At 34.2% G+C, this 27,123-nt stretch overlaps 1 protein-coding gene across 1 annotated transcript in view; it reads left to right on the plus strand.

The window, feature by feature from the left end:
- The window catches only part of LOC145692488 (ATP-binding cassette sub-family C member 4-like), a 357,392-nt gene that overhangs the window by 170,495 nt on the left and 159,774 nt on the right, over positions 1-27,123 (plus strand). Inside the window, exons 3-6 of the mRNA XM_081767796.1 lie at positions 17,216-17,317; positions 21,911-22,021; positions 24,867-24,998; positions 26,532-26,736. Coding sequence (XP_081623922.1) covers positions 17,244-17,317; positions 21,911-22,021; positions 24,867-24,998; positions 26,532-26,736 — 522 coding nt within the window. The 5' untranslated portion in view covers positions 17,216-17,243. The remainder of the gene's footprint in view (positions 1-17,215; positions 17,318-21,910; positions 22,022-24,866; positions 24,999-26,531; positions 26,737-27,123) is intronic.

Raw genomic sequence — 27,123 nt, forward strand, 5'->3', positions numbered from 1 at the left:
TCTAAATATCTTGATCTATTTATTAATATTTTATGAAGCAATTTCTTTCATATTTAATGAACTTTCCAGTTAATACACTGTAAAGAGATATGCTTTGCTCGAATAAGTTTTTTCTATCACTTGTGTGCACCTTAGAGGTGCATATATACAGAAAGAGAAAGTATACACAAAGGTGCACAAAAAGTACAGAAAGTGCTCAAGTTCGAGAGGTACACATAACAATATAGTGTGAAGTTCTTGTGTGCTTCATTGTTGATGGAAAGTTTTCTTCTTTTCTCCACATCAAAGGATTACACCGAAAAATTTACAGAAATAAAAATAAGTTTTTCATTGTTGCATTGTTATGTTCTCAATGATTTTGCATTGGAAATATTTTTTAAAAAAATATTAATATAGTATATGTTAAACTTGCAGTTAAATACAATTTCCAAGAATTATGCTATATAATTTAAATTATGCTTTATTTTCTAAAATTATGCTTTATTATTCTTTAAAATTAGTTTCTTCTGGACCCTTAGACAACCACACCCATGTTCAAGGTACCAACCATATGTCTAAATTGCTATTATGCTTTTTATGCTTTTGGGTTGCTCTATTTATAATATACCAGATATTTTCAAGTTTATTTTGTATTGTTTTTTTTTATTTTTAAATGAAAGCTTATATACAAAATTATTTTTGGGTTTATTAGAACTAAATGTTATTTCAATTATAACTTTATGATGTACTAGATATTTTCTAGTTTATTTTGTATTAGTTTCTTATTTTAATATGAAAGCGTATGTTCATAATTAATCTTCGGGTTATTAAAACTAAATGTGTTACTTCAATTAATAACTGTATAATGTGGCAGATATTTTCTAGTTCATTTTGTTTTGATTTCTTCATACAACATTAAAACAAAATGTATGTACAAAATTATTCTTAAAACTTGTGAGCACATCACGAATGTAATACATTTTTGTGGTTAAAATAAGTTTGATTAAAGTACTTAAAAATCGATATAACTGGTTTCATTAAGAATGTTATTTACAGTTGCAATCCATAAGTAAGTGATACTTTTCGACTAAACCTGGGGGGGGGGCGCCGAATTGTATGTTTGCCCCGGGTGACAGAAACCCTAGTTGCGGGCCTGATTGTCTTTCCATGGCATGCAATTTAATTACCAACCTTAGAGTCACACATTTCATTGTAATTTAATTTCCTTTGTTTTATTTTTTGATTGCTTTTGATAACGTATCTTGCCCATAAAGAACACGAATCTGTTCGCAGGCCTGCCCTTGAATTACATTTTTATCAAAATAAAATTGTAAAACGTAGCGTAGTTTTGCATAATGTTTACCCTTATTTACGGTGTAATACTTTACTTTGATTATATGAATTTCAACACTTTTCTCAAATCTACCAGCTTCAACTGTCAGATGTTAAATGGCATTAGTCTTGAAATGCTGCAACTCGTACGTATATCCTAGTTTGGGAACTTAAAGCCATCTCGTGCGGAAAAGGCTGAATACTTTCAGGAGAACCTGATATATACTTAAAAAATATATATTATTTTTCTATTAACTCCTGATTCTGCACCAATTTTGGATGTTTTGGTACACAAATGGACCGTAGTATAATTTAAGTTTTTATCATGCTATTAAATAAAGTCCATATCCTGAGAGAGTATTGTGCGGTCACAATATAAGTGAAACACTCAAGTAGTTCCTTCGTGGCTAAGCGGTTAGCGTACGCGCCTTTGGCGTGGGAGACCCGGTTCGATGCCCGGCGGGAGCTCATGTCGTTCGGATTCCACGTTAATCAGGTCCGCGTCTCATATAAGATCGCTGATGGACGGGACTCAACTCAACTCAAACATTCAATATCTTATGAGCCCCTCAAGTTTGAAATATAAAACGCGGTATATGTATTTTCAATAAAAATAAGACAAGTGTCCAAGCGTTTTGAGGGAGTTAGGGGCGTATTTTATATCATAAATTTTGTACATATTTGACATACAATCTGGAACAAATACTGTGAGGATATAACATTACTAGCACTCGTATGTGATTGGGAAGGTGTGACGTGTAAAACTAATCAAAAACGGTAGATATTAGTGTTGAATTCATACTTTTCAGGTTGCTGAGATTAATAGTGAATTTCCGATGCCTTTTAAGACCAATTTAAGCTTTTAGTGTTGTTAAGATATCTTTAACATCCCCAGATTTCTGATAAGAAGGGTTGATATGTAAAACTAATCAGAAACGACCAATATTAGTGTCGATTTCATAATTTTTTGGATAAACGAGATGAATAGTAACAGTTGCAATCTTATCTAAATCCAATTTTAGCCATTAGTGCTGGTAAGACAACACCAGTGCTCCTAGAGATAAGCTTGGGAAGGAGGTGACATGTAAAAATAACCTAAAACAACCAATATTATTATCGAATACATTGTGTTTGGTGTTGTAAAGATGATTAGTGACATTCCCATTACCGTTCAAGTCCAAGCTCAGGCTCCATCCGCACGACGGGTGAAACGAGTGAAAAATGAAATATTCAAAATGGCTGAGAATAGTATAAAATCTTTGTTTAGTTTTCCTCCTAAGTGGAAAGCGACTCACTCTTTTAAATGCCTTTTGGAACATAGTATACAAGTTACGCTTGGTTTTTATCATGTCATTTTGAGTAAATGGCTTATTTTCAGGAGGGGACACATTGTGTATCAAAATTTATGCTAGAAGTGAAATATGTTGTGGTATTTGTCATTACACTTTCATTGAAATTCGTATCCTAAGGGTGAAAGGAATTCAAATATTATTCCCCGTTTGAAGATCGGCATTTCAGTCAGTTTCAAAATAAAAATATTTTATTTTGCTTGTCAGAAAGTGTCCTCATCCAAAATGACTTGTCACAGAAATGGTATTACAATATTATGCAAGCTTCAGGAGGAATAACAGTGAACAGGAAACTTCACAGAAAGCCCAGAAATAAGTTGATGCGTCTGGATATTGGAGGTAGTCAGAACCATAAGGATAGAAATTTACTATTTGCAACTATTTTCTAGTTTTTGTCCATGTCTTGCCTTAGTCTATCATAGCCAATACTACAGTGACGGATTTAGCCCGGGCCGAGACGGCCTAGCCCCCGCCTTCTAGTTTTTGAGTAACAGAAGTAATTTAAGCTATGACTTTTATATTTTTGAAACTTTATAGTAATCTCATGCTGTACCTATCAGTCTGGTTTGTGGCTGTACCCCAACCCAAGTTTTTACCTTCTAGATCCACCACTGCAAAAATGAGGCATAAGGATAAACATGTTCGATTTTAATCTTGAAATAAAGGAGTTTGAGGATGTAAAGTACAATGTTCATAGGTTTTTATCCCTTGAAACGTTGCGTTACTGGGCGAGGTCAGTGCCTCTAAGTTGACACTGGACGCAATGTATTCCCCATTCAGACACAAGATAAAATTTATCTTTCTCTAAAAACAAACCGGAAACATGTTGACCAACAGGAAAATCACTTTAAGAAACTAAAAAGAATAGCATTATATATGGTCAGTATGTATGTGATATAGGGTAATAAAGTATAATCTCTCCGTGCGCATTTGATTCTCCTTGTATATTGGTGTATGCGTATGCAAACTATTACATCGATGGATAGCGATTGCAGCAACAATACATAGTAAGTACTAGAGTAATTGCTCGTAATTTGAGTAATACTACTTAAAACGACATAAAAGCAAGGTTTCTATTATCCGATAAGAAGTGGAATGGTATTTGAATGATCACAGGAAAAAGTCGTTTGTCATGTTCATACAAAAGGCATTGCCCGCATATACGAACAGAATTATGTAATTAAATTAAGGTATACATAATCAGGAGACGAAGACCCCTACTTTCTCACAAGGACTATAAAGTCCAATTTTTCCTTTCTCAAACATCTTTAGACGTAGATTTCGTTAATACTTTAGTGTCTTCATTCTACTTCACACTGTTTGTTAAAATCTCTCTACATGTGGATAAGTTTCAGCTGTTGAACGCAGGCATATTCAGTAAGTATGATCAATTTAGCTGAATATTGACATTTACAATTACTGATTAATAGTTTTTTGATGCATAGAATTCACTTAATAGTTTTTCTGATGCATAGAATAGACCATAGTAACTGACCAAAAGCTGTAAAGTGCTCTTGGTACTCTATTGTTTATATATATATATATATATATATATATATATATATATATATATATATATATATATATATATATATATATATATATATATATATATATATATATATATATATATATATATATATAAATTTTCAATGTCACATACTTCCCTTTTTCCTCTGGTAACTATAACAATATTCTCTGCAAGATGTTGCACTGGAAACATACTAATTCATGTCCATCGGCTAATAATATAATTAATGGAGATGTATATTGTAAATTTCTAATTCTTTTCAGTAAATTATATTTTAATTGGAAGTCAGCCAAAATGGGACCAAAACATGGAAGTTTGACCCTTTCTCTCTTATTTCATCCAAGTTTGAATGAAATGACATTTTTGTTTATCGTCCCACGATTATGCTTTTCAGGCTAGTGGAGACGGGTCCTTAATAAAAGTGAATGATTGCAAAATTATATTTTAGTTCCTTCTCTTCGGGAATCGAATCTGGGCCATGTGCTTCGGAAACGCACGCGTTAGTCGTCAGAAAAATGATGAGGGCTTCTGTCCAAATTATTGCAGGTCCTTAGTCATGAATGTTTAATATCCAGATCACTGTAATTTTAAAGTAGTTATTTCTACGAAAGGAAATTCTTCCCAGTTTAATATGGCTTTTCAACTTTAAAACTATATGAAATATCAGATATATAGCTAGGGCAGTTTCAAGGAGGATAGAATCACTATATCTTCTAAGTCAGTTCCAAAGATCGAACTAAGGACCAAACTTACACATTTTAACTAATGTAAGAGCAGACAGGTGTTTTTCACGTGTAAGTGTGATATTTGATTCAACATTTGTTTAGAAATTATTGTAATTTCTACCTTTCTTTAAGCTACCCTTCGTAAATTTCTCATACAGCTTTGACGTTGAAAAGTGCCATATTTAACTAAAAACAAAGACCGCTACAGGAAATTTAGAAGTACCTCATACGTGTGTAGAGACGTCCTATGTGCGTCACCGTTGGAAGAGGCGAACAATAACAAACACAATCTGCTGGTTAAGGGTGTAATTTGCTATATTCTTCTTCTTCTTCTTCTTCTTATTATTATTATTATTATTATTATTATTATTATTATTATTATTATTATTATTATTATTATTATTATTATTATTATTATTAACATTCCTAAGTTTTCTGCCTGTTACTAGGTTCTATGAACAATGAGGATTTTCTTTTGTTTTCTTTTCCTTTTTTTCTTTCTTTCTTAGGTTTAAATTTGCAACTATTTCTTCCAATGTTTCACGATATTCAGCTTCGCCTTGTAGATTCCAATATCTTCTAATTTTCAAATCATCAATCAGTTGTGTGTCCTTTTTATTCCAACTACTGCTCTCTTTCCTTCCATCTCTCCTTCTATAGTGGTATGAAGATGACAATTTCTCCGCAAGATATGCCCAATCCAATTGGCTTTCATACGAAGAATGCTGGTAAAAAGAGTATTCTTCTCTTGTATTATTTTTAAGACATCTTCGTTTGTTACTCTTCCTGTCCATTTTATCTTTTCCATCTTCCTCCAATACCACACTTCGAAGCTCTCTAAATATTTCTTTTCTAACTTCCGTAATGTCTAAATTTCTAAACCTTACAGCCCAACCAATACTCCATACATAGAACCAGACCCGAAACCGACTACAGAGGTTTCGGGGGGCCACGAATATGTTAGGGGGAAACAGTTATTAAAAATTCTCTTACAAATGTCTTAATTGTGTTTTTTGTACCGAGTTCTGGAAGAGCCACGAAAAGTTTAGGGGAGAAGGCACCCCCTAGCTCCTCTGGTTGCGGGCCTGCATAGATCTTGACCAACTTCTTCATTAGTCCAATATTAAGCTTGCTACATATACATACATATATAACAATATGATTCAGGAAAATAAAACTGTCAATTATTATTGAGAACGGATGGCACTGCTTTTAGGCCAATGAAAGTTCGCTTTTTCTCTAATTTCTCGAAAACTACGCATGTAAATTTTCCCATAAATATGTTTTCTTTAGCTCATTGTGGTCTATCGACTGATTTGTGTGTTATCCTTGCATAAATTGTTAATCATAATTTTAAGCTGTTCTATATCTCATTAAACCGTATTTTATGTGTTGGCGTTGACCTCGTGTCATATAATAAAAAGATTAATGATAGTAGACTCCAACCAGGGGCGTCATTTAGTGAGTTCAGGAGAGGGCAATTGCCACCCCCCCAAGAGTTTGAGGATTACATATACTTTAGTAGATTGTCTACTAACATACTAGTACAAAACGTGAAAGTCTTATGTCGGTGGTGCTCTTCCCCCCCCCCTCTCCCAAGCGAAATCTGAAATGACACCACTGACTCCAACACCAGTTTCTCCTCAGTACGTGGCATGGTTCTCGTACAACAAGTTTTACGTTTACAAAGAAATTCGTTTTCCTCCAATTTCGTGAAAACTACGTGTGAGTATTTACACTTTCTTTTTATATTCAAGAAGTTCTATCGATTATTATCTATTTCATGTTTAAACATTTCTTTCTTCGTTAAACACTAAAAAGTTTGTAGAACATAACATAAAAGATTCTGTACTGGACATTCAAAAATGAATTACTGACTTCTTTCATCGTTTCCCAAGCACAACATAGTTTCTGTCAGGATATGCTTACATAGAACAAAAGTATTCTAAACAACTTGTTTATTTTTCTGATAAAATTGCGTTACTAGTTTCTGAAACAATTACGAAATCATGTACATAATTTTAAAACAAGAATTTTAGGAATGATCAAAAAATGGATCAAAAGATTGCAATCTTGGCCAATAATTAGATGTTGCGTCAGGAGACACAAAATTTTTGAACAGCCCCTAAATCGAGATTTCATATTTTTTACGGAATAAGCACATCATACTGAGTTAAGCAGTAGTTTTGCTTTGGCTAGAGTATATTTAATTATCGAGATATAGGGCGTACAAGAAAATATTTGATTGAATGAAATATATTTAATTTTTTTTTTTTGGATCAGGGGTCACAAAAATTTTAAATGGCCCCTAAATCGAGATTTCGTATTATTTACAGAATAAGGACATCATACTGAGTTAAGTGGTAGTTTTGGTTTGTCTCCACTATATGTAGTTCTTGAGATATAAATCGTAAAAAAAAAAAAATATTTAATTGAATGAAATCTATTGGTTTTTTTTTGGATGAGGGACCACAAAAATTTTGAATGGACCCTAAATCGAGATTTCATACCTTTTATGGAATAAGCACATCATACTGAGTTAAGTAGTAGTTTTGGTTTTGCTACACTATATGTAGTTATCCAGATATAAGGCCTACAAGAAAATTTCTGTCTGAAATATATTGGATCTTTTGATCCAAAAACAGCAACCTTCATTAAGTATACATACGTATGATTGTTATCTTTTTTTTTTTTTAATTTCACGTTCCGAATGGTCCTCTATAACCTATTTTATATGACATGTCCAATCTTGATACATATGTTTTGTTTATGCCCAAAAGCTTCACAACAGTTATGATGCCAGCTTTAGTTTATTCGTGCGAAAAACGGAGAGGCAGTTTTTTTCTTTTTTCGTTTTTTTAAGGAGGAAGGCAGATTATTTTCTTGTATACCTGAAAGGACAGTTTATATTGCTTGATTTACATCATAATACAACATGTATGGGGCAGCCACAGGGCAGGCATAATCATCGGAGAAGCGTTCGCACCCTTTTTTTCCTCTCTGGCGTCGTCATTGCTACCATTTACGTTGGAACGTATAGAAGTAAGAAGTTATCCCTTTTTTTTTCTTTAATTTCGTTTTTAATAGGTATCATTGTCTGTAATTTCTTTCAATGGACAGCTTTCATCAGGTGGATAAATTAGTTAGAAAGTATCAACTTTTCCAAATGTTATTTGAGGAATGAGTGGAAATTTTAACAATTAATATCAATAAGAAGCAATCTATTGGTTAAGTTTCTATATATAAATAGCAAACAATAATATGTTCTTATCACTGTCATCATGGCCGCCCGCAGTGGGGGGTAAGGAATGGCATTTGTCCCCTCTGGATTCGCGAAAGGTGTTCTGATCTAGAAATTACGTGTCAAGACAGACTAATTTGCTTAATACTTAATACATGTATAGTACTTAATAAATGTATATTAAATAGTAAATTACTATAATTTATTTATCTACTATAATTAATAAGGATGCGTAAATAACTGCTGATTTTATATAGGGTGGCTCATTTTAATCTTTTACAGAAATATCTGGAAAACGATTGAAGATAAATGGACCAAACAAAAACTCAAATAAGAAATGCCATGGGGCACATCGAATGGTATTATCGCGGTGGCCCCTAGGGTCGCACTTCATGGGGGCACAGAAGCCAACTTCAAAAGTTTAAATGGAAGCAAAGGTCGAGTGATATCTCTTTCGATAGATCTTTAAAAACTAAAGAGCACTGTAGCAAAATATTTTTCATGTCGGTCACTGTTCTTAAAATAGACACCAAGGCATGGTGCCTGTATAAAATAAAACGTCTTGTACCACTAATATGAAAACGGTTGGAAAATGGCATGGGGCACGTAAAATGATGTGTTCGTGCCCCAAGGGTCGCCTTTCATAGGAGCCCAGGGCCCATCTTCAAAAGTTTAAATATAAACATGAGTCGAGTGATATCTCGTTCGATAGATATTTAAAAATTAAAGAGCACTGCGGTAAAAGATTTTTCTATCGGTCACCGTTTTCAAAATGGCCGCCAAGACATGGTGTCTGTATCAGATAAAACACCCAGCACCACTAATATGAAAAATAAAAACATAACTAGTATAATAATTAACATAATGTATTATTAAAACCTTTGCTTCTCATTTCAGTCGCTTCTTTTTTCCCATCAAATCACACTTTGCAATACAAATGGGTGTTACACTTCAAACCGAATTTCACCTTATTTTTATTAATCACAGTACCAGTCACTTGTACAGAACAATGTTTTACACAAACCACACCTATTGCAAGTAAAAGTGGGGTTCTAATTTGAGATTTTCCCATTCATTTGCGCTTACCATGGAGGTCGGAAAGATAATATGCTAAGAATTAGATTTCCTCCTTTGTATTATGTCAATTTTACTTTAATCATTTTTTTCTCTGTTGCACCATTCTCGAGCCGTGGAATGATAAATACCCTCTGTGATTTAATATACGAGTTTTATTCTGTTCATTTATCTCGAACGTTTTCATAGGCCTATTAGTGGTACTGGACGTTTTATCTGATACAGGCACCATGTCTTGGCGGTCAATTTGAAAACGGTGACCCATATGAAAAATCTTTCGCCACAACGTTATTAGTGTTTGAAAATCTATCGAACGAGGTATCACTCGACCACTCGACTCATGTTTCCGTTTTAAATTTAAATTTGGGCCCTGGGTCTCCATGAAGGCGTCGCTGGGAGTTCACCGAGACAACATCGTTCGACGTGCCCCGTGCCATTTTCCTGTTTCACTTTCTGTTCTGTTCATTGATCTCCAACCATTTTTATATTACTGGTACTAGACGTTCCATCTCATACAGGCACCATGTCTTGGCGGCCATTTTGAAAAAGGTGACCGATATGAAAAATCTTTTGCCACAGCGCTCGTAGGTTTCAAAGATATATCGAACGAGATATCACTCGACCCATGTTTCCATTTAAACTTTTGGAGTTGGGTCCTGGATCCTCAAGAAGGGCGGCCCTGGGGGGCACTGCGATAATACCATTCGACATGCCCCACGGCATTTCCTATTTGAGTTATTGTTCGGTTTATTTATCTTCAACTGTTTTCGAGATATTTCCGTGGAAAGATTAAAATGGGCCACCCTATATAATGCATTATGTGCAAGCGTTCGTCAAAGTGTGTGTATTCACAACCGCTCTTAGGCGTTGATCATTTGCCTCATTTCCGGAATCGGCCTTTGGCCCCCTCTCCTATCCAAGATATTCTGCGGGCGTCACTGACTATATGTTCTGAAGCGTCTGGAAGGTTCTTTATGGAAGAGTTTGGTAAACTGAAGCTTCTAGTAGTATCCATTCTTGACAGGAAGTTATTTTAAATCATGATGCAATAACACTATTGAATGCAATTGAAATATAACCAAAAGGAAATAAGCATGTCAAAATTCTAACACGCAGGTGTACGCCAAAGCCCTTTGACAGATCTATTGATAAAGCAAGGTTTCTTCTGCATTGAACAATGTTGCCATGTAAATCACACGTTTTAACAGCTGCGAGAACAAAGACTAATGACACCAGGAAAGATTTCTTTCTCTTTGGAATTTGTTGCCTCTGGTGGTGGTTAACGAGTAACACTTCAGAAACTGATCGTAATTAATACTTGAGGTAAGTGTATTAAATTTATTAACAGAGAGAGAAATTAGAAAATGAAGTTTACTAGCATAACATTGTGTTTTCTGTAAATTGAGAATACAAGAAACTGCTAGTTTTATATTTTTAATATAATAAAATAGAATAAAAGTTATTATCCTAATTATAATGCCCATCTTTTATGTTATACGTATTTAAAATTTCACTTTTAAACCTTAAAACTGAGCATTAATATGAGCGGGTAGGGCGAAGATAAAGTAAGCGCCACTTTAGGTAAAATTGACTTATTATGTAGTATGAGTTGAGATTGAACCATAGAACAGTATGTAGGTAGTGTAACTTTGGGGATGACTTTAGTTGGCAGAAAAAGTTTGTTTGATACGTGCTATTGCGTTTAATTTGCGTTTAGTTTATGTTTGAAATTTTTGCGTTTTGCATCTTTATGCAGTACCGAGGTTTTAACGGATGTGACTTACCCAAGGTGACCAAACGTCCCGTTTAAGCCGGGACAGTCCCTTTTTTCCAACCGTTGTCCCGTTTTTTTCTGATTCTCGAACGGGACGGCTAAATGTCCTATTTTTAAGTAAAAATGACCTAGTTGTCCCGTAATTATTATTCAAAATATAAATCGTCAATGCAAATTCTACTCTCTTCCGTACCAATACTCGTTGCCAAGGTTCAGCCGTGTCTAGTACTTCTGAATTTTTAAATGGGAATTGAGTGCTCGTGCTTCAAGTGGGAATTGAGTGGGAATTCTGAGTGTTCAACTCGTTAAAAGAATTGGTGGGTAGAACTTGGAATCGGGAACCATTATGTTGTGTGGAACACGTAAAGTTAGAAACGGTGTGTTATCACTCTTACTTGTGTATTTTGTAAATTGAGAACACTGCTGAGTCCCAACTCAGATATCCCCCCCCCCCGTAGCCGATTCGTATGCGTCCCATTTTCGCAAGTGAAAATTCTGGTCACCTTGGACTTACCATAACTTACTATTAACGTAGGTTCTGAATCACGAATGGGTTTGAAATCCGATTTAGTTGGCGGGTGCAAAGACCATCGTGCAAATTAACCCTCCTAGTATAGGCAGTTCACTACTACACTATCTTGCCTCCAGTCAGTGCCAAGGCAGCTTTTGAGGGAAGTCTCATCGGAAAAAAATTAAACTTTTCTTGCTTCGGATAAAGGATCAAGATTTACCTTATGCACTAATTCTCATATACTAGATTTAGAACGCTAAATAAGTTTCCTCTTCTTACGTTAGTTTGAAGGATAAAAGTTTAATTTTAATCGATATGACTTCCCTCAAGAGCGACTATTGTCTCCAAAGGAAGCTGAATTATACGATCACGTCATCATTCATGGCATTACACCACCGAGAGCTTTATTATACAGTATTAAAAAATTTATAGTACGGACACTGAAGGTACGTTATACTGAGTAAAGCAGTGAGTCATCTCGCGTGAAACGACTTATATACATATATTATTGTCCAGTCTCACAATGAACCAAGATATACAGTTAGATAAATATATCTTTATTTTGGTGTATTCAACCATTTGGCTTACATGTATTTCATGTGCAATTACACAGACAATAGACATATTAAACGAGAGGGAGGCAATAAAAGATTAAAACTGAACAGCAATGACCGAGCACTAACTTCCTGCTTCTGTCCTTTTCCCCAATCTTTGCGATCTTGTGAAACAAGTGGAATTCGCTTCAATATTGCGGATCTACGATAGACTTCCCAACTATGTGAATTCAATATTGAAACCGCACCTGTTAGATCTACATCTGTCACTTCCGGTTTCAATAGCAGCGTAAGGTCGAATATGGAAATTGCTCTTTGGACTATGAATCATTATCAGAAAACGTATAGCATTATCTCTTACAGTTTTCGCCCTAAAACAATTAATATTGAAACTCGAGGTTCTTTCGTTTTATACCACTTCCGGTTTCAATAGAAGGATAAAGGACTAAGAACGAATATCTTCTTTTCGTCCTAAATCTGTATGAAACAAGTGAGTCTCGTTCCACAGTGTCAAACTACAGTAGACTCCCAAATTATGTTAATTTCAATTCTCAAACTTAAAGTAGTAGCCTACATCTAAGACTAAAGATTATGTTTCTTGGACTCTCAATCCTTACCAAGAAATCATTACACGCTACCTCATACTATGGCCCCACGTAGAGTAGTCGCTAACGCTTTCGCCTTTGATGCAAGCTGTCTCGGGTTCGATGGGGAAACCCGGTTGAAAAGGTATAACAGCATTTTCAGGCTAGTCATTCCGAGTGGGGTTATTCTTGGATTTTCTTCATCACACCAGGCAAATGCCGGAATGTTATCTAGCATAATAGTCCCAGGTCGTTTCCTTCGTTCCCCATTTCTTCCTTCCTCTCTGATTCCCCAGGCAGTGTGATCGCCGAGGGACGGGCTAGGATGGCCATAGATCCCGGAAGTCCAGAATTCTAATTCCTAATTCTAATCCTGCTACCTCTTTCTGATTTTGTTTATGGCGATTAACACTAAAAACGGAAGTGATAAATGATGCATATCACTTCTGGTTGCAATAAAAAGAATAAAATCAGAGATGAAATATACTATTGGTGCTAAATCCATAAAAAAATATCTGCTTGCTGCTAATTATTTCCGTTTTATCCAATATCTGATCAGTGGTGTAGTAGAATAAACGTGGGTTTTCACCACTGCTGGTTCCAACAGATGGTTAAAAATCAAGAACAAACTCATTCCTTAAGCGCTGGATCCGTGCCAGAAACTGTTTTTTGATATCTCTTAACGTTTTTTCTCTATAGAAATACAGTATAAGTATTGAAACCGGAAATACTAGTAAATTCCAATCATTTTCGGTTTTGGTAGAATGTTGGAAATTTAAATTCGACGTTCTCTTCAGATGCTGAAGTGATTGTTGATATCCACTTGTCGCTATCTATTACAGCTTTTGTTCGTTAGTGATCAACGTTAAAACAGGAAACGGTTGATTCCGATTTGAATAGTGGATTAAAGGAAGATGTGGGATCTATTTTGGGATGGTAAATCGATTGCAGAAATATAAACGTTGGTCGCAATCTATTCTATGGCGGAAAACGTTGAAACTGGAAATGGCTAATTTCAACCTCATCTAGTTTGAATAACAGGTTAATGAAGGAAACGCTAAATCGATTTCACGAAACTGCTTCTTAATATTTCTTATCTTTTTTGCTCTGATACTTGTCGATAGATAGACAGACGGACGCGCGTACATAGTCGTTCTATAAGACTTCAAACACTTATGCATAACATAGGTTGGAAGTCTAGAAAACCCTGTCTATGACCATTTGTTCATTATGGAATCAACATAGAAACCAGAAATGGTACACTATCCATCACGACTCTAGAACTCACTAAAGAAATAATAAACACTTCTGACCAGAGTATATACACTTGTTTATTAAAAGCTAAATTACAGTGTAACGGTTTCGATAACTTAACGTTGTCTTCATCAGACAGGTTTAGTGTCTAATGAAGACAACGTTAAGTTGTCGAAACCGTTACACTGTAATTTAGTTTTTAATAAACAAGTGTATATACTCTGGTCAGAAGTGTTTATTATTTCGGAAATGGTAATATATTTCTAGTGCATTTAGTTTTGGTACAGAAATGAAAGCAGAAATGGGACATGTCCTTGTAACGATGAATCTATATCAGAAAGATTATTCTCGACACATATTATTGTTTCCTCTTCCTAGAGATCAGCATAGTTTAAAATGGAGGTAGTAGAAGGATATGGAGCCTTTTACCTTGTTTCGTTTCAAAAATCGTTTGAAGCATAGTCATTCCTAGAAGAACAGACGTATATACTGTAGTCATTCTATATGGTCTCCCTAAAAGCCTAAAACATAAAAAAAACTTTTAGATAGCTTCCATGAGCCTGTCAATTATCTATGATTGCTGCTGCATACCTGGAATCCATAAGATAAACAACAAGTCTACGTTATTCTCACTGAGTCATAACGTACATACGTTAAAGCAATTAGGCAAATATTTCTTTCGACCTTTCATTGTATTCTTCAACCGAGACGAGAATAACTGGATTTCGTGAGGTCCAAGTATGGCGATGAAAACAGCATATTTGGATTAGCTTTTAAATCAAGCATAGATATTGACACAGTTATAATTGATATCGGTCTGTTTTGCAGTTGGTTCACTCTATTTCAATGGACAATGTATCAATGTGAGTAACAGAAGTGTAATCTAGAATATCATGTTAAGATAATAACGTAATCTCACACACTTATCCAGTTTAGTCTTGTTGCATTTGAATAATTCAGACTTTTCTTTATTTGTGATGTTTGATCTTCTAGTAGGTATAATTTATTAATTATGCATGAGCATTTTTTGTACTAGAAAATTTGAGATTTACATGATGGTCATTATGTTAATGTGTTAAACGTGACTTTTTTTAATTAGATCATTATAGTGTGTTAAACCAAATATGTTTAGCCATCTTATCACTGAAGTTCTACACGTTGATCCAAATCGGAAAGTAATAAATTTCTAGTAGTAAATTTCTATAACTATGTTAGAATTAATAATGGTATAACAGATCATACAGTAACTTTAAAATTACTCGGTTTTCTCTCTATCTATCTATTTTTTGTTGCTAAATGGATAATATTCTGGTCTTCGTTGAATGAGAACCAGGCGTACTTCGTAGTGGAATTTCGTTTGTTTCGAATTTCAAGTGAAACAGTAAGTTCGCATTTCATGACATGTATACAACATCTGCTCTCATAAAGGCGGTCCCCAATGTGTACCTACACAACATCTACGTGACTAGATGGTATTCCTTGGTTTAAAATATTTGTGTATCAACGTTTACAACATTTATTGTTCTAATTGAGTAAAATTCTAAAACGTAAATATTAAAAATAAACGATTCCTCAAATTTTAATATGATCTAATAATTTTCAATTGGTAGACCTCCTCGCTCACTAGTCCCCAAGAGGAAGTGATCTTGGCACGTTTGCGTACAGACATTTTTATTTCAAACTAGTATTTACTACAAGATGGCCCAACCGAGTACTCAACACTCTTTTACTCGAGTACTCAGATCTCGGAAAACATTTGAGGATTACTTACAGTATTAATCAGGTTGTAGGAGATAACAGATCACAGGAAATAACAGTTGTAGGAGCCTGTTTTTCGTAATCGTATTCTCGTATTTATTTGTGACCTAGAAATAGCGTTCTCAAAGCTTATTCTTATAGTTCTGACTATTGTATTATTAATACCATCCGTCGCCTCTATCATGCAGTTATGCTATGTGTTATTTATGATTAATATAGAACGGGACGTACGCAAGAGGTAGTAGTCATAGCAATAATTAACTTTTCTTAGAAATTTAGACATTGATTATAATTTGTATACTAATATTTATTAACATTTTGTCTATGATGAAGTGAAAGAATAGAATTTTGGAGGAGGTATTTTAATGCGTGTAATTTTACGTTTTTTGGTGTCTTTTGGAACTTCCCAAGCACTGCCCCATGACTACACACTGACAAATGAAGACACGCTGTAGAAAACAATATAAGTGCCACCATGAAATTGTTTCGCATATTTTATTTTTTAAATACTTTTATATCCTAGTTACATTTTCATTCATAGCTTCACTTTATTATATGCTAGGTTGTATTTCTAAACAATAATATTTTCTATTTTGTGACGCTTGGGCACAATTTACTATTTTTGGTCTCTACTGTTATAGTAACTATTGTTTGTGGCACTTATATTGTTTCCTACAGAGAATCTTCAAATATCAGATGAGTACTATTTTCTTATAGCTGATACATTTTTTTTAACGGTGAGATTTGCTTTAAAATATTGTTATGATGTTTCTGAGATTTTTATTGCAACAATTCTCGATCTAGGAAAGCGAAGTAGTTTTGTTTTTCTTGACTTGAGTTGAGGTTATGGACTTTTTGTACTCGTGATGAAATCGTGAGTATGTGTATTTATGAATTTACTTTCTTCATCATATTTGTCAATGCAATGACTTGTGAAATCTATGTAGATGACTTTAGTACTTGGAAACAATTTTAAAGACAGACTTACATAGTAATTTTTACAGATAAAGAATTTATTATTTAATCACAATTGAGTTTTGAAATGTCCAATGTTTTCTTTTAGTGTTTTTGGAAAGTCATTTCAAGAGTAATGAACTAAAAATGTAATTACAGACAAAATAATTAACGTCCGTGGCAATACTACTTTTTAGTCACTTTTCTGGATTTACGTGTTTTATTTATTCGTCTAGCTTTCTGAGGACCCCTGTTTTTATTTTTTTATATTTCTCTTGTTATATTATACGATTGATCTTATGTTCTATTTATATTTCCTTTTGTAGTCTTATTTTTGTATCATTGTTTTTATTTTGAATCTTCTTTTACGAGAACATTTCTCGATCATTAGTCTTTTGTCACAGAATAAATAGCTTCGAAACTAACATGCTCATTAAATACCTCAATCAATCAACTCTAGCTAATTTCATTTTTGGAATTGATATTTCAGTTTACTCGCAAATGAGATTATTAAATTAGCAATGTATTAGTAAGTACAATGCCTATTCTGGTGTTGTTATCGTACGTATTATTAAATAAAGTTATTTTGTTTCAGCTGTGTTCACTGAAAGCAACTCAATGAAATGGATTCTAAGACACGTAAACAGAATCCAAATCCTAAATTGGAAGCTAGTTGTTTATCGAGGCTCTTCTTCAGGTAAAGTTTATAGTCTATGCTATCAATGCACACTAAAAATATTTTGCATCAATCTAACGCTTAATATTTTATAACAATTATGTTAAATCATTAGGTGAATAAAACTGTGATATTTGACTTTCAAGATATACAGAAAGTTTATCTCCAATTATGTAAACAAAATATAATAATTACTAAATAAATCAAATTAAGGACTATTAGCAAAACGCCAGTACATTTTAACTTATTTATATATAAAAATTGAGATTAGAAAGAACATATTGAGAAATTATTTAATGTGCGTATTGTTGGTATGTGTTTACTAACAAACTATCATAAGAAGGACGTACCTATTAACGGTTTTTTTAAAGACATATTTAGTCCGTGTGTTTTAATGTAAGGGGCTATACAAGGGACTACATAAGAAAAGTTCGCGTTAATAGTATAGTAAGCATTCCCAGTCGCAAATAAAAATTAGTGACAAACAAAAATTACTATTTAAATTGATTGTTACAATATGCTGGAAATATCAATTAATTTTATAGGAGTGATGATTGCAATAGTAGACTTATCCCTAATAACAGAGAATATCCTGGAAAAGTCCAGTGCATATCCGGTGGACTTTATTACGTAAATAGGATGCCCAAAGAACGTCCCAGGTACCTCTTTGCTGTTAGGGATTTTGTTTTGAACCTTAGGCGTTGAGTAGCATTTCAAATTATGGTTCTTTCAGAAGTTGTGGATTGTAAATATTCTGTTATTGCCATTACTAGTTGAAGTGCACATTATTACTTTGTAGATGATAAAAAAATTCAAACAGAATCCTATGGTGTACTTTATATACAACTATAAATTTTCGGGTTCGTAAAATCACAGAGTTAGATATTGAGACCAAGGGTGTACAAGAACATTGATTTGATATTACAAGCAAGAAGTGCTAAAGTCTCTTCCAGTTAAACTTCCAAAGCTTAATAAAGAAAATCAATAATGAAGAAAGAAAGGCGTTGTGCGAATGGAATCCCATTTCACATTTTACAGACAATACAGACATCCTACACCATTTTATTATTTCTTAAATGTTATTTGTAATTCCACCGCGGCTACCTGTTTGGTCAATGACTTGCACTTCTAATTCCTCATGAGCTTATTCACAAAAAGAAACATCTACTTATATATATATATATATATATATATATATATATATATATATATATATATATATATATATATATATATATACCTGTTCGAACAGGTATATACTAATACAGATTATAAATGTTTTAATGGAATGCAAAAAGTTGATCCGTCTATATGTGTCCGTCATTAAACCTTCAACCCTTTTAATAGAATTGATCAATCCGAATGATTCAAACAGCAAAGGAAAGCCAAAGGCCCCTAGTTTCGTGCTAAGTTTATGAGTGTGTGGTATGTGCTTCATAGATCCCACGGTGAACCAGGTTTGAGAAGGCAACGTCATGGTACTTTTCTACACAAAGGTTTTCGTGACAAAGATTTAAAAATGGTGTAGGGAAACTTGATGTGTATTGGAGTCAACGACTATCAAGAACATAACATAAACACCTTGACGTTCCATCAATTCGTTCATCCTGTAATAGAAGATTAAAGTAGTCGTGTACTGTGGTGACTCGACTTGTAGCTCAGAAATTGTGCCTAACTGTCCTGTAGGAAAACCTTTTTACACAACATATGATGACAGGACGATTGCATGTGCCATGGTCAAGGGTGAACCGCAATCTACTTGGCAAATTAAATCTCTGGATGGCATTTGAAAGTCGTGAATATGTCACGTAAACTCATCGGAGGGAGAGAAATATCAACTGCAGACCCCTCCATGAACGTTATTTATCCGCGGAAAAGTCCACGTTTGTTGCCACACTTGATGAAGCGTGGATTTGTCTATCTGACTGTTGCAAAACTCGAGACACAACGCGCACCCCACGCGACGTAAAATCTTTTCTGACTTCATCTGTCAAAGCAAAGAATGTTTCTTAAAGAGATTTCTGGCTGTCGCGAAATACTGCTACGAAAGCAACTTAATGATTCAGCAGTTGCCCAGAAACTGCAAAATCAACTCTACATTTTATCAGTAACATATCCTGACACGAATTTATACTGAAAACTGCCATGTTTGTATGCAAATCGAATAAATCAAGTCTATGTGCGTGTGGATAAAGCTCACATACACCCCGTGTGCCTCATCACTTACACCCAATCCTACACAAAGTTTTCTGCAACAACTGGCAGCAGACAGCAGCATCCGGGGTATACCTCCCAGGACATACCAATGAAGTCATTTGATAAAAGTCCCATGGAACTTTGCGGGTTTGGCCTATTGAAAAGAACACTTGCATCTCGTCGTATCACCACTTTCCATGAACTCTGGAAATCCTGCTAGGAGAAGTGGTTCAAGATTCCCGTTCCTGTACTCCTACAATGGAAGTTACGGTGCAAGACTATTGTCAAGACCCATCGAGGCTCTTAAGTAAGAAAACTGCTTGTTCTTAAGTCACATTCATCTTTCATTTAATCAGTTTCTCCTCGAACGCCCTGAATCACAACTTCATTAATTTCACAGTAGACTAGATCTTTGAATGAAGTCTCAATTTTTAACATTGAGTAGTAAACATCACTGCAGAAAATGAAATCTTTTGGTTTTACGTTCCACGCTTATGCCGACTAGGCTAAAGGAGACGGTGATGATGAAAAATGAATGTAATGGTAGAATGAATAAATTGGGAGGAAACGGAGAAACCTGAGAAAACTCACGCACATGGTGTTTGTCCACCACAAAGGCCACTTTGCGCGAACTGGAATCGAATCAGGGACCTCAGGCACCATAGGTGAACACTGAGCTATCGTGGCCCACAAAATCACTACTGGTCTAGTAAGATATTCGTTTTACAATTTACTTTTACAGGCAATGCGAATCCTTTCTTTTTTCATGTTGAAAGCTTTTGCTTCCAATTTCAATATAATGCACTAATGTTAAGACTATGTTTATATGCATTTTGAAACCTTACAAAATTTATAGTATATGTGATATTTCATTACGATGTCACAGTATTTAAATAGTTATCGTCCACGTCCATAAATGGCATATCAAATATGTATACACTGAAATAATGCATTAGATAGGAAGTTTCAGTTTTGGCACATATTAATCTTGCTAATCAATTATTGTTTTTTGCTGATATGTGTCCATTAAAATGAAGTGCACAACTCAATAGCGTGTATTTACTGTGAAAAATTATTGGCTTAATAAGTCTGTTGATGTTTGTACTTGTTTTGATTGAAAAATAATATTAAGTATAGTGAAAAAGTTACAAGCAATATTAATGTAGACATTTTACAACGTGTATTGATGTAGACGTTTTACAACGTGAATTGATGTTGACGTTTTAAAGCTTTTATCTGAGAACGTGGTGAAACGAGCTGGAGTGTGTCTCCTAAAAAGGAATAACACTTCCAGCACATTTTATAATTATGGACTATTTTGCCAGAGATACAATGTAATTTACATTTTGTCATGGTAATACATTGTTATTCACTCTAGTAATGTGCCTTTTTTAAAAAGCGGAATATCCAACTGAAACGCTATGTTTAAAGATAGCGAAAGCATTAGAAGTCGAAACATAAATTACAGTAGACGTGACACTTTTTGCATATATCTGTACAAATATATTATTCAAAAATTTTGTATTGCACAGCTCTATAGTGAATACCACGTGTCTCGTATTTAAAAACAAAGCCATGTGCTTCAACACCATTGCCAGCAAGCAGACGACGGATATCATCGTCACAGACGGAACACGAAGAGGATCTCTTCGAAACCCCTCAACAAGCTCCGCTTCCGAAGACTGGCTACGTAAGTGAACTTTCGAAGGCAGAAGACATCAGTTTTCAACTATCATTCCTCACCTATAATCTATAGCTGCAATGCACAAGAGATACTCCTTTATCTCCAAGCTGCAACGGGCGGGAAACACTCTTATAACCCAATATCTGTGCTGTAACTTGCAAAAAGGTACTTCTAACTCTCCGCGCTGCAATGGGAAAGAGGTATCCTCACCTTTTCTCCGTGCTGTAACAAGCAGGAGGAATCCGAAGATCCAGCTGCTACGGGCAAGGTGATCCTCAATCTCCGTGCTGTAATGGGCAGGAGGGTTCCTTGTATTTAACTTTGAAAAACTCTAGAAGACGTATAGAAATCACTTATTTGTCATCTTATATCATAAACTGTACAAAATGCTTGTATAGTTCTCAATAATAGGTAACCCGTGTAACATTTGTTCTATTAAACATCCGTACTGAATACTCAATATTAGTATATCAAAGAAAACAATATTTCTTAAGTATGATTCAGCTTTCCATTAAGAAATTTCTTTCTGCAACATCATTTTGTAAATTGTTAAAACAATGTATCAACAATGTTAGTATTAAAACTGTTCTTTTCACATAACTACTACATTTCCATAGTCGTTGTTAATAATATAGAGAGCCTTGTAATTCTGATCCTTTTTGCTATAATGCTTCGTAAGCAGTTTGGAAAAATGCTTTCATTTTTGTAAGAATTAAATGCTTTTAAATTTGCAGCTGGACATATCCGATATTCAAATTGGGATATCAACGTGATTTAAAGGAAAATGACGTTTACACAATACTTCCGGAACACAAATCGGGAGAACTTGGAAATCTTCTGGAAAGGTAAGTTGGTATTCTCAAACCTTTTCTTGGTATAAATAAAATGCAAATGTTTGTATTAGTAACATATTGAAAGTAATGGATAACATTAAGAAAATATCTTTTCTCAATAAATGTAAACGAAGTAAATCATACAAACCAAACAAACTATCTTGAATTCCTACCGTTAAAATTCACAATAGACATGATCGTGTGTATGTAGACTAAAATAAGGATTGTCCGCGTACAATTAAAAAAACACAAAATAGCCAATATTGTAGCAATATTATTAAGAATGGCACAGTGTGTGGTTCGATACCTTGAGTACAATACCAGACCTACAATCTTCGCTGAAAGTAATTGCTCTATTAGTGGTGGCTGTTTTCTTAAACTCCCGTTTTTCGTATCTCTCTTGAAAGGTAGGGAAAATCGCGTTCAACGGTAACATTACTTAAACAACCTGGTAGGATGAAGAAAATATAAAATATGACTAAGAAATATGAAGAAACTGAAAACGAACATTTGTGTGATGCATTATTTAATATCCGCACGGTTAAAACAAACCTGTAAACTGTGTTATAATAATAATAAACAACCATGAAATAAACATTTACTAATAAAACCACATTGAAATAAACATTTAGCTCAAACCAGTAGCCAGAACACTAAGACAAGGGAGACTGAGATCATTGGGGGTGGTTTGAATTCATCCCTCATGCAGAGGTACTACATTCCCCCCAGAAAACTGAAAGTCGCACAGGGTCTCAACCTTCCGGGCCACCTCTTAGCTACAGGTCTAATGTATTCACAGAAGAAATGTAATTGTCGCATATTTTCATATTACTCTTTCTAGTATGAGTAATAAGCTATTGAACAATGAGTTACTTAGCCCACATATGTAATCTACACTATTCTTGTGTTCAATGAATGTCTGCGCTATCAAGATTGAGTGGATATTTCCAGATTAGTAAACTATGTCCAACACTAGTATCGATAATAAACTAATTCATGTACCCATTACTTTTTGATTTCTTGACACCTCAATCTTTCTATGAATTTACGCCGAACATCTGGGAAATTGTATACACTTACTTTGACCATATACGCTCAACTTGTAATATATTTCTCAGCGAGTAGGTTTTATCGACACATGAATCTAACTGATGACTCCATTTGCAAATTTGTTAATTCTTTATTCGTTACAACTTGTCATCCCCTTTCCTCGTCTCTGATCTGGCTCCCGCGCGAACTCCCCTGCTTCATGGTCTATTCTGACTTTTCCCTAAATATGTAAATAGGTGCTAATTAGGGATGCACCCACGATGGTAATCCACCGGATCGGGACCCGCCGCCCCCAAAAAAGTTTATAACTAAATATACATTTGTACATTTTCTCAGTGCAACTATACATGTTTGACAGGAAAATGACTGATGTAGCATGAAAATTCGATCGTACGCTTCATATGTACTCTTTCTCTTATAAAGACGATCTAGTTCTATCATGTTTTTCTTAAGGTTTGTGTAAAGGACAGGTTTTGCCAATAGATGTCACTACACTCTTCGTATCTCTCCCATGTATTTTTTACCTTTCACAAAAATTTACAATTTCTTTTATAAATTTCAACTTAGAGACTTCAAATGCTTAGGGAAGGAACTTCACAACCTATTAAAGGGAACAATCCGTGCCGTTTTTTATTTAGAATTTTCTTCATTTTCTTAACAGAGAGTTTCATTGTTAAAGGTTTGGATATTCATTTCAACAATCAAGCCATTTCAACAATGAAGAAAATTCTAAATAAAAAATCGGCACGGAGTATTGCCTTCGATAGATTATGAAGTTCCATTTCTAAAAATTTGAAGTCTGTAGGTTGAAATTTGTAAGATAAATCGTGAATTTTCGTGAAAGATATATATATATATATATATATATATGGGAATGGGAGAGATACGAAGACTGTAGTGCCATCTAGCGGCAAAACTTGTCCCTTTAAACTAACCTTAAAATATAGGTGGGAATATTTTAGAATTACTTATCGTTTTCTCGCGGTCAAAATAACAACCGTTCAATACTATATAGATGTTTTGGCTTGTATACTACATTGGACATTGGACTACAAGTTGTAGTATTGGACCCCTCCCAAAGGTTTTACTCTTCCCAATAAAATATTCTGGGTGCGCGCCTGGTGTTAATAGTGTTGGAATATCCATAAAATATTTTAAAGATGCAAACTCAAGCAACAATAGTGATCACTCGAGCACTTGCTAACCAACTTGTTTTGTATCGTATATACCAAACATCTTTCTTCGACTATTGAACAGAAGATTACATTGGCTAATAATAAAACAATCAATAACTTATAGTTTGCATTTAGAATGGTAAAGGCTTTAGACGTATTACTGCCTTGTTTCGTGTTGTTGAGGTGATTCTGCGTAGAGATGAGAAAGTGTATCTAGTGCCTTTCGTTCGAAGAAAGCTGTTGAACGTTTGAAATAAAAAATCATTGATGAGACTATTACGTAACATTAGATTGAACAGAGAGATAGAAATACAAATGCATGCCCTATTTAATGGCAGAAACTCATTCGCTTCAATTATAATTATTAGAAGTCAAATATGTTTTTAAAAAGTGCCAAAGTTTAGATGCAACTTTTTAAAAACTCGCACTTCTCTGCATTTTTAAGTAGAGCGTTGTTCATTTCAGCATGCATACGTAACTCTTAAGATTATAAATGATAATGTGTAATAGCCTAAGATTTTTAAAAGATATTATTAGAATTGTAATTATCTTTATCAACTTGTCTTAGAATATGTAGTTAAGTCTTTATAATTTTGTGTTTAATCTGTATCTCTCTCTCTTTTCTTCTGCAGACATTGGAAACAGAATATGAAAAAATGTACATCAAAGACTACTGTTCCCAGTCTTTTTCGAACTTTGGTGAAAATATACGTTAAAAGAATATTAATTCTGTGTTTGCTCGTATTCGTTGCTGAAATTGGGCGGTAAAATATTACAAGTGTTCATTTTAATAGGATAATATGTAGCAGTATTGTTATTTATGCAATTTTTAATTTTGTGTGGGTGTGTACTTTCCTTCATAATATGTAAACTCAGAAAGAAATCATATTGATTATATCTGAGTTTTATTCCTTTTGGAAGTGTACACAGTAGTGCAGAAAAACGTGTTTGATGAAATTAATATCAGATACTATTAGGAGACACCAAAAAAGTTATTCTTTATTCATAAACCAAAAAATTTTTCTGTTACATTTAAGAAATACATATTGCTTCTCAAATATGCGTCAAAATAATTTAAGGATATTATGTTACATTTTCTAACGACATTGTCTAAAGTACGTATATGTAGTCTATACCGATATTAGTCATAGTTTATAACTATATATATATATATATATATATATATATATATATATATATATTATTAAGCCTATAATAATGAGAAAACCATTCTTTTAGGGAAATTCACAAAAGACAGTTTACTGACGCGGAGAGAGTGTTTTTCGGACGAAATTTATCGAAAACATCTATATCAATTTTGTTTATATTCAATAAATAAACATTTAAGTAGTAAGTCTTTAGTATGGTATAATTCATGATTTAATTTGAGTTCCGTTGATTTAGCACCGAGGTTATATACATGAACATACAACATACTGTAAACTACAAACCACATGGACTACCATCGGGAATATAACGCAAGTCCGTACAGATGGCGAAGTTGCTAATCATTTAGGCATCTTGTGGTTATGTTTTTAAATGAAGTTACAAGGTAAAGTGGTGTTACGATAATTTCCTCGTATTCGTTTTGTTATTTTGTTGTCTTCGTATAACTTTTGGAAAACAAAAGCATAAAACAGAACAATATTCTCGAAACGGACAGCATTTTCAGAGACTACACGAGACAATCTTCTAAAGAAGAAAATAACAAATCAACCCTACAAGTAAACATGTTTGAAATGAAAGTATGGATGTTCAAACATAACTCTCATATAATATGTTACTGATTTCTATTAAATGTTAATATGCATTGAAACATGACTGTACATTGTGTTGCCGATTTGGTACACATTAGTATCTTGGAAGTTCATTTAATATGCATTTTGTGTTCTCCCATTATAATATCAGTTATTTCCAACTGGCCAGTGTTTTACATAAGAAAGCGGAATTTTATGGTCAGAGCCAGTACAGAGGAAACAGGTTAAACAATAAATGGGAGGTAACGAGGCGTATTGAATGGAATAGATAAAGAATTGGCAGGAGGCAATAAGCCGTGAATCCGCGTGTGTCTGCAAAACTGCCGATTACGCCTTGTTTGCCTGTGAATAATGTCTCCTATCAAATGCTAGATTTGTAGTTTTCTTGCACTCTTTGTGTGAATTACTGAGAATATAAGTTGAAAATTGTGAGGACAGAGCGTAACCAGTTAAAAACTGGTTACTTTATAGTGTTTTCATGTGTTTGTTAAATTGGAAACATTCCAACCGTATGTTCTCATTGTATTTTGCAATTTTCAGGATAGGGCAAGGATTCTTACTGACATACATTATTGAATACTTTGAAAACAATAGTGAAATAACGTTTGCGCATGCGTGTTGGTCTGCTGGTGGGATATCTGCAATAGCAATTCTTCTTTCCCCATTTAAACGACAGGCATTTCTGTCCACTTACAACCTTGGATTGCAAATCAAAGTTTCACTTTCTTCTCTTCTCTACAGAAAGGTAAGTGTAGAATTCATTCTTAAACAAACACAATTACAGTTGTTTTTTGCGATAATTTAATGTCAGTAATTGACAGAACAGACATATGTAGTTATAATACCAACCTCTCTTCGTGGAAAATTTGTGTTGCCTGATTTCAAAGAAGTAACTGCACATAAGTACCTGCACCCCTTCCATTACTTCGGGTCTAGGAAATTTGCTATTGTGACAACGCCTGATCAGATGCAACCCAACTTACACGTACCTTTTCTCGGCACTTACAGCAGTTGATAGCACTGAGTCAGGTCTTTATGCAAGTAAAATTGTGACTAGATGACGCACGAAACAGTTCTCCATTCTGAGATGAATCTCTCTGGTTCAGAGCGTGTTGTCCAATGAACATCATAT

The sequence above is a fragment of the Thermobia domestica genome, chromosome 8, assembly GCF_964235325.1.
Source record: "Thermobia domestica chromosome 8, izTheDome1.hap1.1, whole genome shotgun sequence".
In the NCBI taxonomy this organism is placed as follows: Eukaryota; Metazoa; Arthropoda; class Insecta; order Zygentoma; family Lepismatidae; genus Thermobia; species Thermobia domestica.